Source organism: Schistocerca piceifrons, chromosome 3, assembly GCF_021461385.2.
Source record: "Schistocerca piceifrons isolate TAMUIC-IGC-003096 chromosome 3, iqSchPice1.1, whole genome shotgun sequence".
In the NCBI taxonomy this organism is placed as follows: Eukaryota; Metazoa; Arthropoda; class Insecta; order Orthoptera; family Acrididae; genus Schistocerca; species Schistocerca piceifrons.
Genome location: NC_060140.1, coordinates 779,683,189 through 779,697,667, shown reverse-complemented (window position 1 = coordinate 779,697,667; position 14,479 = coordinate 779,683,189). Strand labels below are relative to the sequence as shown.

The 14,479-nt window shown below is 40.8% G+C and overlaps 1 protein-coding gene across 1 annotated transcript in view; it reads left to right on the top strand.

Annotated features, from left to right (window-relative positions):
• LOC124787764 (Werner syndrome ATP-dependent helicase-like) overlaps positions 1-14,479 on the top strand; it is a 247,402-nt gene that overhangs the window by 208,973 nt on the left and 23,950 nt on the right. Inside the window, exons 12-13 of the mRNA XM_047254645.1 lie at positions 1,865-1,954; positions 8,043-8,139. Of these exons, the coding sequence (XP_047110601.1) occupies positions 1,865-1,954; positions 8,043-8,139 (187 nt within the window). The remainder of the gene's footprint in view (positions 1-1,864; positions 1,955-8,042; positions 8,140-14,479) is intronic.

Here is a 14,479-nt window from a genome sequence, read left to right as displayed (position 1 = left end):
TTTCTTAGATTTCTAGCATAAACCAGCTTACCTCCAGTGCAACCGAGGCCCGATACGCCCCCTTCATATAAGAAGGGTTCTTGTATCAGGGCCACGTCCACTTCCTGCCTCCCCAGGCAGCAGCAGAGGCCCCTTTACTGTGCTGCAGATTAATCTGCAGCACCTCCAGTCTCAGTCTTGTTGCCATCATTGCCTTTGGGGTCTTTGATAACCCTGACGGTGACCTGCAAAAACCCTAAAGTCAATTTCACATCTTGCTCTCGCATCACCTTCAGGAACTTCTCTCCGACCTCAATGACCAGGCTTTGTCCCTCTGGTACAACCTTCTGGTTGATCACTCTCCAGTCTTCTGTTGAGACTTTTGGGTTCTGGAAACCTATTTTCTCGAACAGAGTCTTAGGAGAGACATCCTTAAGGATCTATGGTACCCATATTGATACCTTTACAGTCTTAAGGAGCTCTGCTGCCATCTTGACCAGCAGCTACGCATCTTCCCACGGGGATATCATGGGCACATTGTCCTTAAACCATTCCACCATGTGCACTCCCTCACAGACAAAAATGAGAGCACCACGATCTAGATAAACCCTCCCTGAAGTTGGGTCGTGGACTAGCATCCCCCCACCCACCCCAATCTTTTCAGAGAGGACCATCTGTACAAGTTCCTCCTGCTGCGAGTTGATGGCTACCAGTGGATAGCCTTCCTGGATTACTGCTATCTTAAAAACTGAGACTGCAGTACTATAGGTCTGTTTCCCTATTTCTTGCCTCGTTTTTTTTTTTTTTTTTTCTGGGCTCGCTTATCCAGGGAGGAGGGAGTCTTAGATTCCTCTCTTTTCCTCTTGCTGCCTGTCTTCAACATTGTAGGGGTCTGTGAATCCCCTTCAACATGAGACAGTTTTTTCTTAGGTTCAAGTCCCTTTAATTCCCTCCACTTGTCTTTAGGAAGCCATTCTTTCCCTTCCCTTTTTCTCTTTTCCCTGAGTAGTTTCCTCCTCTGGGCCCCAGACAAGGCTTTAATCTTGATCTGGTCCAACTTCTCAGTTACATTTCCCACTTCTGGCTCAGGTCTAGACCCTGATTCAGTAGTGGAAATGCCTTCCATCGGTCCTGACCCCGATGTTTGGGTGTCTGAGGTCTCAGTTTGCCCCTCAGTTTGTTTTAATTTATTTTCTTTAGTCATGTCCATATTGGTCCCATGAGATTCGGGGATCTACACAGTCCACACCACGAATACCCCGCGTAATGTAAGGCTACTTACTCAGTGAGGTTGCCCAGTATCCCTGAGGCTCCATTTGCAACACATCTTCCCACGTGCCACGTACCCTTCGGCATGGATCGCATCACACCTTGGGTTGCGAAAGGAAATTGGGTAAGGACTAGGAGTGGATAGGGAAGATGGGAAGTTGTGGGACACACTTAGTCTGATCATTCGGCTGAAACCTTTCCGGCAGTAGGTCCTCTACCTTCAGCATAGACCTCAGCTTCACGCAGATACACAAGCCTCTCCACCTGCAAGGACAGTGCTTCGTCAAAGTGGTGTCCCCCGGAGACGCCCAGTGGCTTAACTATATGGTAAGTTCTTGTCTTTACTCCTTCCATTGTTTGTATTCCCCTCAGAACTTTACAGAATCATATTGCACAGTGTATCTGTTAACTGGATAATGAGATAGGAAGGGGGGGGGGGGGGGGGCAAATAAGGAAAGTGTTGTCTGTCACGTGTGACTGATATTTCAATGGCTGCACGTATCCGCTCTTCTGGACACAGAGTCAGATGAATGCTTAATTTACTGATGTATTGTAATACAAAATCTCATGCAGAAATTGATTTGTGTGGCTCAGTGAGCATATTTTTCCCCCCCAGGTTTGCTGCGGCTCCTGATGCTACAACACTACGATTAACAGCATCCCAAGAAATTCTTGCGTTAATGAAGAAGAAACCACAGATAGTTCTGTAAGTTGAATTTAATCATTTCCATCATGACTGTAACGTAATAATTAGTGTTTACATGTGAAGTCATACTGCCAGTAGATTTAATTCTGAAGTATTGAAATAATTTTTGCGTCTTTGTTCTGTTGTGTATTAATGCACTTCAGTTATGGACTTTTCCTCTAAGATGCAGTGATAAGTAGTTAATTTTATCAATTTTCTATGCCTGTTAATTGTAATCTGCTAAATCAATGCATAACAAAAAGCAAATAGAGAAAAAATTTTCAAATTAAAATTTCTTTAGAAAACTACTGACGAAATAAATATAATTTAAAAAAAAGCAGTTACAGTATCATGAATGACATTTAGGTACTGTTAAACAGTAACCATCAGACTTGGAAGTCTGTTAAGCCTTGCACCAGGTGACTGGTCTACCTGTCAAGAGGCCCTCGCCACACGCACATTTCATTTCACTAATGTGATACTGTTATTGTGGTCTTCAGTCCGAAAACTTCTGCTTACCGTACTCATCTCTTGGACCCCAGCTATGATTTTTGCCCCCTCCCCCACAACTTCCATCCAATGCTAAATTACAACAGCAGCATCTCAGAATGAGACTTATTAACCTATCCCATCTTGTCATCAAGTTGTGCCTCAAATTTCTTGTCTCACCACCTCATTAGTTATGCAACCTACCTTACTAATTTTCAGCATTTTTCTGAAACACCCCAATTAAAAAGCTTCTATTCACTGTTTGTCTAAACTATTTATCATCCATGTCTCACTTCCATACGTGTGGCTGCACTCCAGACAAATTTCTTCAAGTCCACATTTTATATCTTCTCTACTTCAGCTCTCATCAGATATTTTGCTACCCAAATAACAGGCTCTTCCACTATGTTTAGTGTCACATTTCCTAATCTAATTCGCTCAGAATCACCTGATTTAATTTGGCTACATCCTACACACATAAAAAAAAGTTTTGCATCACCCTGGTTCCCAGAATTCCTGAAGATAGATATTGACTGTGGATATTGTATCACAGACACAGTCCTTTTGACTGTTCAGAGATGTCACTAAACTCACCCAAAGATGTAAACAGCTATGCATGAGCAGCACTTATTAGATGGAGGGGGTCCAACAGCCAATCAGTTCCAGTCATTCCACCAGGAAGGAGGTACATGGCTCGTGTTGTCTGTAGTTCAACCATGCCTAGACAGTTAATACCGCGGTTTGCTCGCATCCCTGTTATTACTTTGTGCCAGGAAGGGCACTCAGCAAGGGAAGTGTCCAGGCGTCTCAGAGTGAACCAAAGTGATGTTGTTCGGACATGGAGGAGATACAGAGAGACAGGAACTGTCAATGACATGCCTCACTCAGGCCACCCAAGGTCTACTACTGCAATGGATGACCACTACCTACGGATTATGGCTTGGAGGAACCCTGACAGCAATGCCACCATGTTGAATAATGCTTTCTGTGCAGCCACAGGACATTGTGTTAAGACTCAAACTGCATGCAGTAGGCTGCATGACGCGCAACTTCACTCCTGATGTCCAAGCCGTGGTCCATCTTTGCAACCGTGACACCATGCAGTACGGTACAGATGGGCCAAACAACATGCTGAATGGACCGCTCGGGATTGGCATCACATTCTCTTCACCGATGAGTGTCGCATATGCCTTCAACCAGACAACCATCGGAGACGTGTTTGGAGGCAGCCCGGTCAGGCTGCATGCCTTAGACAGCAAGGTGGTGGTTTCCTGCTGTTTTGGGGTGGCATTATGTGGGGCTGACATATGCCACTGGTGACTATGGAAGGCGCCGTAACGGCTCTACGATACACGAATGCCATCCTCAGACAAATAGTGCAACCATATCGACAGTATATTGGCGAGGCATTCATCTTCATGGACGATGAAGTTTGGAAGGTAGGAGACGAGATACTGGTGGAAGTAAAGCTGTCAGGATGGGGCGGGAGTCGTGCTTTGGTAGCTCAGATGGTAGAGCACTTGTCCACGAAAGTCAAAGGTCCCGAGTTCGAGTCTCAGTCAGGCACACAGTTTTAATCTGCCAGGAAGTTTCATATCAGTGCACACGCCACTGCAGAGTGAAAATCTCGTTCTGGAAACATTCCCCAGGCTGTAGCTAAGCCATGTCTCCGCAATATCCTTTCTTCCAGGAGTGCTAGTTTTGCAAGGTTCGCAGGAGAGCTTCTGTGAAGTTTGGAAGGTAGGAGACGAGGTACTGGTGGAAGTAAAGCTGTGAGGACAGAGTGTGAGTTGTGCTTGGGTAGCTCAGATGGTAGAACAAATGCCTGTGAATGGCAAAGGTCCCGAGTTCGAGTGTCGGTCCGGCACACAGTTTTAATCTGCCGGGAAGTTTCATACCAGCACACACTCTGCTGTAGAGTGAAAATCTCATTCTTAAATCTACTAGTACTTTTTAATTCCATCTCTGGATTATTCTTTGGCTTCCTTTTCTTCTTGCTTGATGTACAGATTAAATACCATCAATGGTAAGCTACAACCTTGTCTTACTCCTTTCACAACTACTGCTTTCCTTTCATGCCCTTGATTCTTATAACTCCTCTCTGTTTCTGAACAAGCTGTATATAACGTTTCACTCTCTGTATTTTGCTCCTGCTATATTCAGAATTTCAAAGATTGTGTTCCAGTTGATATTGTCATAAACTTTCTCTCTGTCCGGAAAAGTTATAAACATAGGTTTGCCTTTCCTTAACCTATCGTTTAAGAGAACTCATATGGTCATTTTTGCCTTGTGTTCCTACATTTCTCCGGAATACAAACTCATCATTCCCAAGGTCAGCTTCTACCAGTTTTTCCATTCCTCTGTAAATAGTTTGTGTCAGTATTTTTCAACCATGAGTTATTAAACTGATAATTTGGTAATATTCACACCTACAGACACCTGTTTTTCTTTTTTTTATTTATTTGGAGTTATTACATTCTTCCTAAAGTGTGAATGTATTTCACTTATCTTGTACGTTTTGCACACCAGGTGTAATAGTTTTGTAATGGCTATCAGTAGTTCTGATGAAATGTCGTCTACTCGAGGGGCCTTGCTTCGGCTTAGGTCTTTCAGTGCTCTGTCAAATTCTCCTCCCAGTATTCATAACTCCCATCTCATTTTCATCTACATCATCTTCCCTTTCTATAATATTGTCTTAAAGTTCATCTACCCTGTATAGAACCTCTTTATACTCCTTCCTCTCAGCTTTCCCTTCTTTGCTTAGTACTGGTTTTCCATATGAGCTCTTGATATTCGTACAGCTGCTTCTCTTTTCTCCAAAGGCCTCTTTAATTTTCCAGTAGACAGTATCTGTTTTTCTCCTAGTGAAACATGCTTCACAATCCTTAAATTTGCCTTCTAGTCATGCCTCCTCAGTCATTTTGCACGTATACATCTACATTCATACATACATACATACCATACATTCACTGCAAGCAACGTACAATGTGTGGTGTCAGGTACCCTGTACCACTACTTGTCACTTCCTTTCCTGTTCCATTTGCAAGTAGAGTGAGGAGAAAACAAGTCTGTATGCCTCTGTAAGAGCTCTAATTTCTCTAATCTTTCACAAAATGTATGTTGGCGTCATTAAAATCATTTTGCAGTCAGCTTCAGGTGCCGGTTTGCTCAAAAGAGTTCCTCAAAAAGACCCTTGCCTTCCTTCCAGGGAGTCCCATTTAGGTTCCCAAGCCATCTCTGTAATACTTGCATATTGTTTGAACCTATCAGTAACAAATCCAAGGATTTCTACTTGGCCTTTTCTTTTTACCTGTTTGATCCTCTGCAGCCACTCATGGCTACCCATTCATCTTCCACGTCCTTTCCCCTGTTCTAGTCAATTGTTGCCTAATGCACCCACTGAAACTCTGAACAACTATGGTTCTTTCAGCTTATCCAGGTCGCATCTCCTTAATGTTGTACCTTTTTGCAGTTTCTTTAGTTTTAATTTACAGTTCATAACCAATAAATTGTGGTCAGAGTCCACATTGGCCCCTGAAAATGTGTTCTATTTAAAAATTGGTTCTGAAATTTCTGTATAAGCATTATATAATCAATTGGGAACCTTCCATTGTCTCCAGGTCTCTTCCACATCTTCTTCCATGTTTCTTAAACCATTTGTTAGTGTTGATTAAATTATGCTCTGTGCAAAATTCTAGCAAACAGCTTCCTCTTTAATTTCTTTCACCCAGTCCATGTTCACCTACTGCTTCCTTATCTCTTCCTTTTCCTACTGTGGATTTCCAGTCCCTAATCACAGTTAAATTTTTCTGTCTCTTAACTATCTGAATAATTTCTTTTATCTCATAATACATTTCTTCAATATCTGCTAATTGGCATATAAACTTGTATTAGTGCAGGCTTGGTATGTATCTTGGCTATGATAATGTGTTCACTGTGCTGTCCATTGTAGCTTACCCACATTTCTAATTTCTTATTCATTGTTAAACCTGATCCTTCATTACCACTCTTAAATTTTGTATTTACAACCTTTTATTGACCTGACCAGAAGTCCTGTTCCTTCTGTCACTGAACTTCACTAATTCCCGCTATATCAAACTTCAACGTATCCAATCCTCTTCTTAAATTTTCTAACCTACCTGCCCAATTATAGGATCTGCATTCACATTCCTATACATAGAGTGCCAGTTTTGTTTTTCTGATGGAAATGTCTTCCTGAGTAGTCCCCACCTGGAGATCTGAAAGGGGGCTATTTTACCTCTGAAATATTTCACCCAAGAGGATGCCATAATCATTTAACCACACAGTAGAGTTGCATGCCCTTAGAAGAAATAATGGCTGTAGTTTCTCCCTTGCTTCCAACCATTTGCAGTATCAGCACAGGCAAGACCATGTTGATTAATACTGCAACCCCAGATCAATCATCCAGACAGTTGCCTCTCCTGCTATTGAAAAGGCAGTTGCCCCTCTTCAGGAACTACACGTTTGTCTGGCCTCTCCACAGATACTCCTCCATTACGGTTGCACCTACATGTCCTTGGTTTGGGGTGTGGGGCTTCGGTGTGAGTAATACAATGGAATATGTACATGTGTTGGCGGAGGGGAGTGGAGACTAGCAGCATTTAACTACTAACATTACAAAATGAAGTATTGCTCATTCATCATCACCTGTCTAACCAAGGTAGTACAGTGGCAAGACACTGAAAGTTTATTGAGAGGGTAGCTGTTCAAATACCTGTTTGTCGATTCACATTTAGGTTTTTAAGGATTTCCATAAATGACTTGGGGTCATTGCTGAGATGGTTTGATTAAAAGGACATAGCAAACTTCCTTCCCTATCAATCCACAAACCTACATTGTGCCTCATCTCTAATGACCTCATTACCGACTGTCACTTAGGTATCGTGTAACACAAATTTCAGGAGAGCTTGTATTAGTTAAATAAGTGAAAAAAAGTTTTCTAAAACTGATAGATTGATTTTTAGATCAGCTGTTGGATTTGATGTTCTGTTTATTTACTCAGTAACTTACTTTCTTACATCATTCCTCCCCCTCCCTTTCTTCTTGCCTTTTTTCTTCTACATGAAAGTCCTACTAATCTTGGCTTGACATTAATTTCTTTTCTAGGTATGGTTGCTTTATCTAAAACTGTTCCAAAAGGAAAATTACATTACCTGTTGCACCATTTTTTTGTTCTGTTCTCGTGTACTATTTACTTTTTGATCTGTGATATCAGAATAGAATTTTTTTCATCAACTGTGCCGCCACGCTGCAGTCATTTCTACCTGATTTTTTGCTCCTTAATCCTAAAGAAGAAAGTTTTTGACCCTGAATCAAGATATTTACTTGTTACTGAGTCGGTTACATATAATACAGATTTTATTTGTCATTACAAATTTTTTGACCGCTTAAATAATTCAGTATACTTTAAACCACTGACAAGAACTTTTTTTCCAGGCAAGTATTTGCAGAAAAGGCATAAATGATTTGAGCAGCAACATAAATATATTCTTGACATTTACAGATGTATTTGCAGAAGTGTGAACCACATATTTTATACGGTCACAAAACATGATATCAGCTTGTAATGCTCATTAGCATGATTCAATTATGTTCACAGGTCATCAGCTGGTTGGCATGATACTGAAGACCAAACAGTTGAAGGAAGCAGCCAGCTGCCAAATGTTACTCAGAATGACTTGGAGCAAGAAACAATAGTAAGTGCTTGTTTATACCCTTTATGTTACATTGCATTGGATGATATGTGAACTGTATTTGCAGGAACAGTGAAACAGGGAGACCTTGCAGTGGTAGGGAGGAAGGGGTGGATGAATGGATGGTAATTAAATACCATTCCAAATGGAGATTGCGAGCCTTCAACCCTATTCAATTGTAAATATATACTCTTATTAGGAAAGTTCGCAACAGCACACTGTCCACTGCAGTGTGAAACTTCGTCATGAAAACATGGTTGTGTAAGCTGTTAATGTAACAATATTCTCAAAAGGATAGTTGCTATCCTTTTCATAATATCATTATAATCCATCCTGGATTTTCCATTGTTTGATTAAGCTATTAGTGTAACATGTTACTCTGTGAGATAACTGGATCACTCTAGTGTCTGTTTCTAAATATTGCACGAATACTATTACAACTATATCAGTGACATATTGTGTACAGATGTAAATTCTTGTGTTAATAAGGTTGAAAAAATCTTATGAAGATTCTATCCACATTTTTTGGTGGAAACTGTGTGGGTAACTTAAGTACCGCTAGTATCATCTAACAGCTGTACTGTCATTGGTAACTAAGTACCACTAGTGTCATCTAATTGTTCTACTGTCATTGGTGATAAATGTGGATGCAACCATAGATTAGTCAGAGTGTTCTGTGTGTCCTGTAAATCCTGATTTTATATGCAGTGGGATAGAAAAGGGAATACCATGTCAATGGTTATGTAGCATTTGTAGCAGAGACAGAAAAGGCACTGTAGAAGAGGCTAGAATGTGTGCCCTTTGGGCAGAACTTAAGGCTGAAAATTTTAATGGAGGGAAAATAAACTGGAACATGTGAAAAGGTAACAGGAAATAGGCAAAGACGGGGGCTAGCATTCATAGCTCATTCGGGCTCAAATTGAATAATAAATATGAATTGTTACCTGAGATAGGAGAGGAAGAGTCTCTTCAAGCTGCAGATGAAAACAGGGTTCAGCAGGAACAAGATTTCAGTTAGGTTGAAAATTAAATCAGACAGGAAAATAAAAATCTTACTGCTAAGTAGCTGTCATGCGCGAGGGCTGTAGGGCAGCAGTTGAAGGAAAAGAAGGGGTCATGGTTCCACGTCACAAGTGTTGTGAAACTGAGTATGAACCTTTGCCAGTTCATAAAGAACTTTGAGACATTAACTAGAGATTTCAAAGAGAAGGATCGGGTACTGTTAGTTGGGGAAGCAGGTAACAATCTGGCCAGGAATGTGAGGTGCAGCTTCAGGAGTGACCTGGACATGACAGGAACACCAACCATGTCACAAATGTATGTATCTTTGGTGACAACCGCAGACTTAGCTTTAAAAAATTGGGCAATGAGCTATCAGGAAACTGAGAGCTTGCAGGACTTCAGAGAGAGTTCACACTGTAGCTGATCAAGTTGATGCTATCAGGAGAAAAAAATGGAATGGTGTGGCCTATACCTTAATAGGAAGGGGAAGGTTTGTAAGCTGAGAAAATCGTACACTAAAAGGGATGAAAATAACTGAAATTTAAAATGCTGGGAGAATAAATAAATAAGTATCACACACCAAAATATCATATGCGTGAAAAACAAACTTAATATTTTATTAACGACAATATGGAGGGGGCAGATGGCATCATGCAAAATAGTGGAAGTATTGAGTCTCAGACAGGCAAAATGAAAAAGACTTCTAAAATACTGAAACTTTTACAGTAGAAAACACACACACACACACACACACACACACACACACACACACACACACACACACACATGCGCCACTGTGTCAGGGCACTAGAGCCCAAGTGCGACTGCATCTGATGGGGGAGCAATTGGGTATGGAGGGAGGGGGGGGGGGGGGGGTAAAGAGAAGGCTTGAGACAGGTTTTTAGGTGCAACATTGAGAGGTTGTGCAGGAGGGGGGGAAGAGAGAGTAAAGAGGAGATAAGCAGAGATGGGGAAAGGACTTGTAAATGTGGGACAGATGACGTATGTTGTAGTACTGGAGTGGGGGCAGGGAAGTGAATAGGTAGTTTTGAGAAAGGGAGTAGCAAAGTTTTAGGCCAAGGGGGGGGGGGGGGTTGCAGGAACAAAGGATATATTGTTAGGAGAGTTCCCAGCTGCACAATTCAGAAAACCTGGTGTTGGTAGGGAGAATCCAGATGGCCTGTGCTGTGAAGCAGTCATTAAAATGAAGCACATCATGTTGGGATGGCCTGTTCAGTAGCTGGGTGGTCCAGCTGTCTCTTTGGCACAGTTTTGCAGTGGCCATTTATGCAAATAGACATCTTGTTATTTGTTGCTAGCAGCATCTTAGATCAGAACACAGCAAACTCCTGCACTGAGCAACCGTCACAGGTGGAAATTTAATTTCAAAATCTCAAAGCTCCCTAACTTCATGAAGATCAGAAACTGAAATTCATTAAATCATTGAAAATTTGTGATAAAACTGTTCAGTAATATCTGGTTTAGTTTCTCGCTAGCACTACTAGTTCACAAGAAATTAATTTAAACAGCCTTTGGTTCATGGTAACACATCACGATGCACTGAAAAGCATGATGTTTCAATTCACCATAGTGTTGTTGTCTCTGAACAGCTGTCACTTGTGAATGATGATTGATGTAAAATACATCTCAACACAAAGCATGAAATTTAAACTCTTTCATACTTTGCACAGATATAAACCTCATAAAAATCTCTTTGCAGCACTATTTACTGCCAAACTCAACATTGAGACTGCAACCACGGCTGACACAAAAAGCAATGCAACACTCGTGCTCCTCATGTTAGAAGTGGTGCTGACGTCATATTGCCTAAATTTTGTGCACATTCATGGCTACAGAATGTCAGTTGACTTGCTGCTTGGTAATATTTGCACCAGTGGAGAGGACATAAATGCAATTATTTATACGATACAATTGGTTAAATCACTTAGTGTTTTTTAACAAACAGTTGTTATATCATAACATGTGCTAAGTGCCACCTAGCAGTTTATTCTACTTGTAGCATTCTTGATCTTTGAAGGCAGTTTGCACTTGCCTCTTGTTAAGCAATGTTGCCTAGATACCGTGTATCCATTTGGACAAGTTTCTATTCATTCGTAGTAATTGCATGAAGTATTTGGCAACCTTTAAGCCATACATTATTTTCCATATCATGGTTCCACAGGACATGTGGCCTGTAATTGAAGAAGTGTTAAGATCTCTCCATTGGCAAAAGTTTCCAGGCTAGTCTCCCATTCAGATCTCTGGGAGGGGACTGCCAAGGGGAAGTGACCATTAGAAAAAATTGAATAATCAATGAAAGGACAATGTTCTACAAGTCAAGGTGAGGAAGCCAGAAGTTTGAACATGTAAGGAAAGCAAGAAAATCTGAAAAGGGAAGTGCTAAGACTCAGTCTCTAGATATAGTGGCAGTCAGTGAGGTGGAGTGGAAAGAAAACAAGGATTTCTGGTGAGAAAAGTATAGGGTAACTGAGTTCTGCGATAAATTTTAGAGAGTAATAGCAAATACTCTGTTCCAGAATCACGTGAGGAGATGGCATACTTGGAAAAGGCCAGGAGGTATGGGAAGATTTCAGGTAGATTACATCATGGTCTGGCAAAGATTCCAAAATCAAATACTGGTTTGTGAGGTGTACCTTGGAGCAAATATACACTCAGATCACAAGTTACTGTAGTGAAATCCACGAACGATGGCAGTTGGTGCATGCCGAGGCATGGACGAGGATTGCGTTGATGATTCCAAGCAACAGTTGCGGTATGCACATGCACATGCATGTGCCTTCCACTTCAAGAAAGCGTATATCCTGCAAATTAAGTCTCTCACTTCCTTATGTGGGATGTATCACTTATCACCAACATGAGCAATGACAGCTCACAACAAATGGAGCAAAAATTCTCCAAACAAGTCATTATGATAAAATGTAATTCTTGCATTAGCTACGGCACTCAATGCAGAGTGCTCAAAACACTTCTGAACACTCATTGGCTGTCGGAGAATGTGCGATGTAGGTGTGCAGAAAAAGCCTAAACTCCGCTACCATTGTTCATGACTCCAACTGTAGTGGTGAAGTGCAGGCTGAAGTTTAAGAGACTAGTCAGGGAGAATGAATGCGCCACGAAGTGAGATAAAAAAGTACTAAGGAACGAAGAGATACACTAAAAGCTTTCTGAGGCTACTATAGATACTGCAAAAAGGAATAGTTCAGTAGGCAGCTCAGCTGAAGAGAAATTGAAATCTCTAAAAAGGGCAATTACAGAACTTGGAAAGAAAAATGTAGGTACAAAGAAGGTAACTCTGAAGAAACTGTGGGTAACAGAAGAAAAACTTTGATTGATCAATGAAAGGAGGTGATACAAAAATGTTAAAGGAAATTCAGGAATACAGAAGTACAAGTCACTGAGAAATGAAATAAATAGGAAGTGCAGGGAAGCAAAGACAAAATGGCTGCATGGAAAAGGTGAAGAAATGGAAAAAGAAATGATTGTCAGAAGGACTGACTCGGCATATAGGGAAGTCAAAACAAATTTTGATGAAAATAAAAGCAGTGGTGGTAACATTAACAGTGCAATGGGAATTCCAATGTTAAATGCAGAGGGGAGAGCAGATACATGGAAAGAGTACATTGAAGCCTCTGTGAGGGGAAAGATTTGTCTGAATGACATGATAGAAGAAGGAAAGAATAGTCACTATAGAAAAGATGGGGGATCCTGTATTAGAACCAGAATTTAAAAGAGGTTTGGAAGATGTAAGTTCGAAGGGATAAATAACATTGTATCAGAATTTCTAAAATCACTGGGGAAAGTGCCTACAAAATGACTATTCACAGTGGTGTGTAGAATGTATGAGTCTGGCAATATACCATCTGACTTTCCAAAAAACATCATCCACACAATTCTGAAGATTACAAGAGCCAACAAGTGCAAGAATTATTGCACAATCATGCACTTGACAGCTCATGCATCTATGTTGCTGACAAGAATAATACACAGGAGAATGGAAAAGAACATTGAAGATCTGTTAGGTGATAATCAGTTTGGCTTTAGGAAAGGTAAAGGTGCAGGAGAGGCAATTATGATGTTGTGGTTGATAATGGAAACAAGGATAAAGAAAAATCAAGACACGTTCATAGGATTTGTTGACCAGAAAATAGTGCTCAATGATGTCAAATGGTGCAAGATGTCCAAAGTCCCGAGAAAAATAGGAGTAAACTGTAGGGAAAGATAGGTAATATACAATATGTACAAGAGCCAAGAGGGAACAATAAGAGTGTAAAATCCAAAACAAAGTGCTTGGATTAAAAAGGGTGTAGGACAGGAATGTAGTCCCCTATTGTTCAACCTATACATCAAAGAAGCAATGCTGGAAATAAAAGATAGGTTCAAGAGTGATTCATTGATTACATAGCTATCCTCAGTGAAAGTGAAGAATTACAGGATCTGCTGAATGGAATGAACAGTATAATGAGTACAGTATATGGATTGAGAGTAAATTGAAGAGGCTGCAAGTGCTACTATGAAGTGAAGAGTTGGCACAGGAGAGGAGTTCGTGGTGGGCCACATCACATCAAGCCAGTCAGCAAACTGGTGAAAAGTAACATGTTTTGAACTTATGTTGATAACAGTTTTGTCACTGTATTTTTCATAGCCTTTGATAATGAAGTAAATTAAAAAGCTTAAGGCATTTTGAAATAATAACATTGTGGTTAAGACCTCCCAAAGTGTTTTAGTGCACTCAGTGGCCTCTTTGTCTCACAGCACTTGTGAGAAAATTGTAGCTAGTTTTTGTGAAGTATATCATAATGCTGGAACACTCCACTGCAGAGTAAAAATTCATTCTGGGAACAATCCCCTAGGCTGTGGCTAAACCTTTTCTCCACAGTATAATTTCATCCAGGATTGCTAGTTCCACAAAGTATGTGGGGGAACATGTGTGAAATCTAAAGGGCAGCAGAAGAGGTATTGGCAGACGTTAAGGTGTGAGGCTGAGCTGAGAGTCATGCTTCGATAGCTCAGTCAGTAGAGCACCTGCCTGCTAATGGCAGTGGTCTCAGGTTCAATTCTTGGTCTGACACACAGTTTTAATATACAAAGAAGTTTCAAATAAGCACACACATTGCAGCACAGTGAAAATTCATTGTGGGTAATTTTCCCTTTTTAATTAAATCTGATTGCTGGAGATGCTTTATTGCTGCCATTTGACCATCATGGTCAGCAAAACCATTTACAACAGGGCTCACTTCTGTTTGATGGAAGACAAATGGAGTTTGAAATAATGAAGTGCTATGTGCTTCTACTCTTGTTTGGAATGTTGCTGTGGGTATCA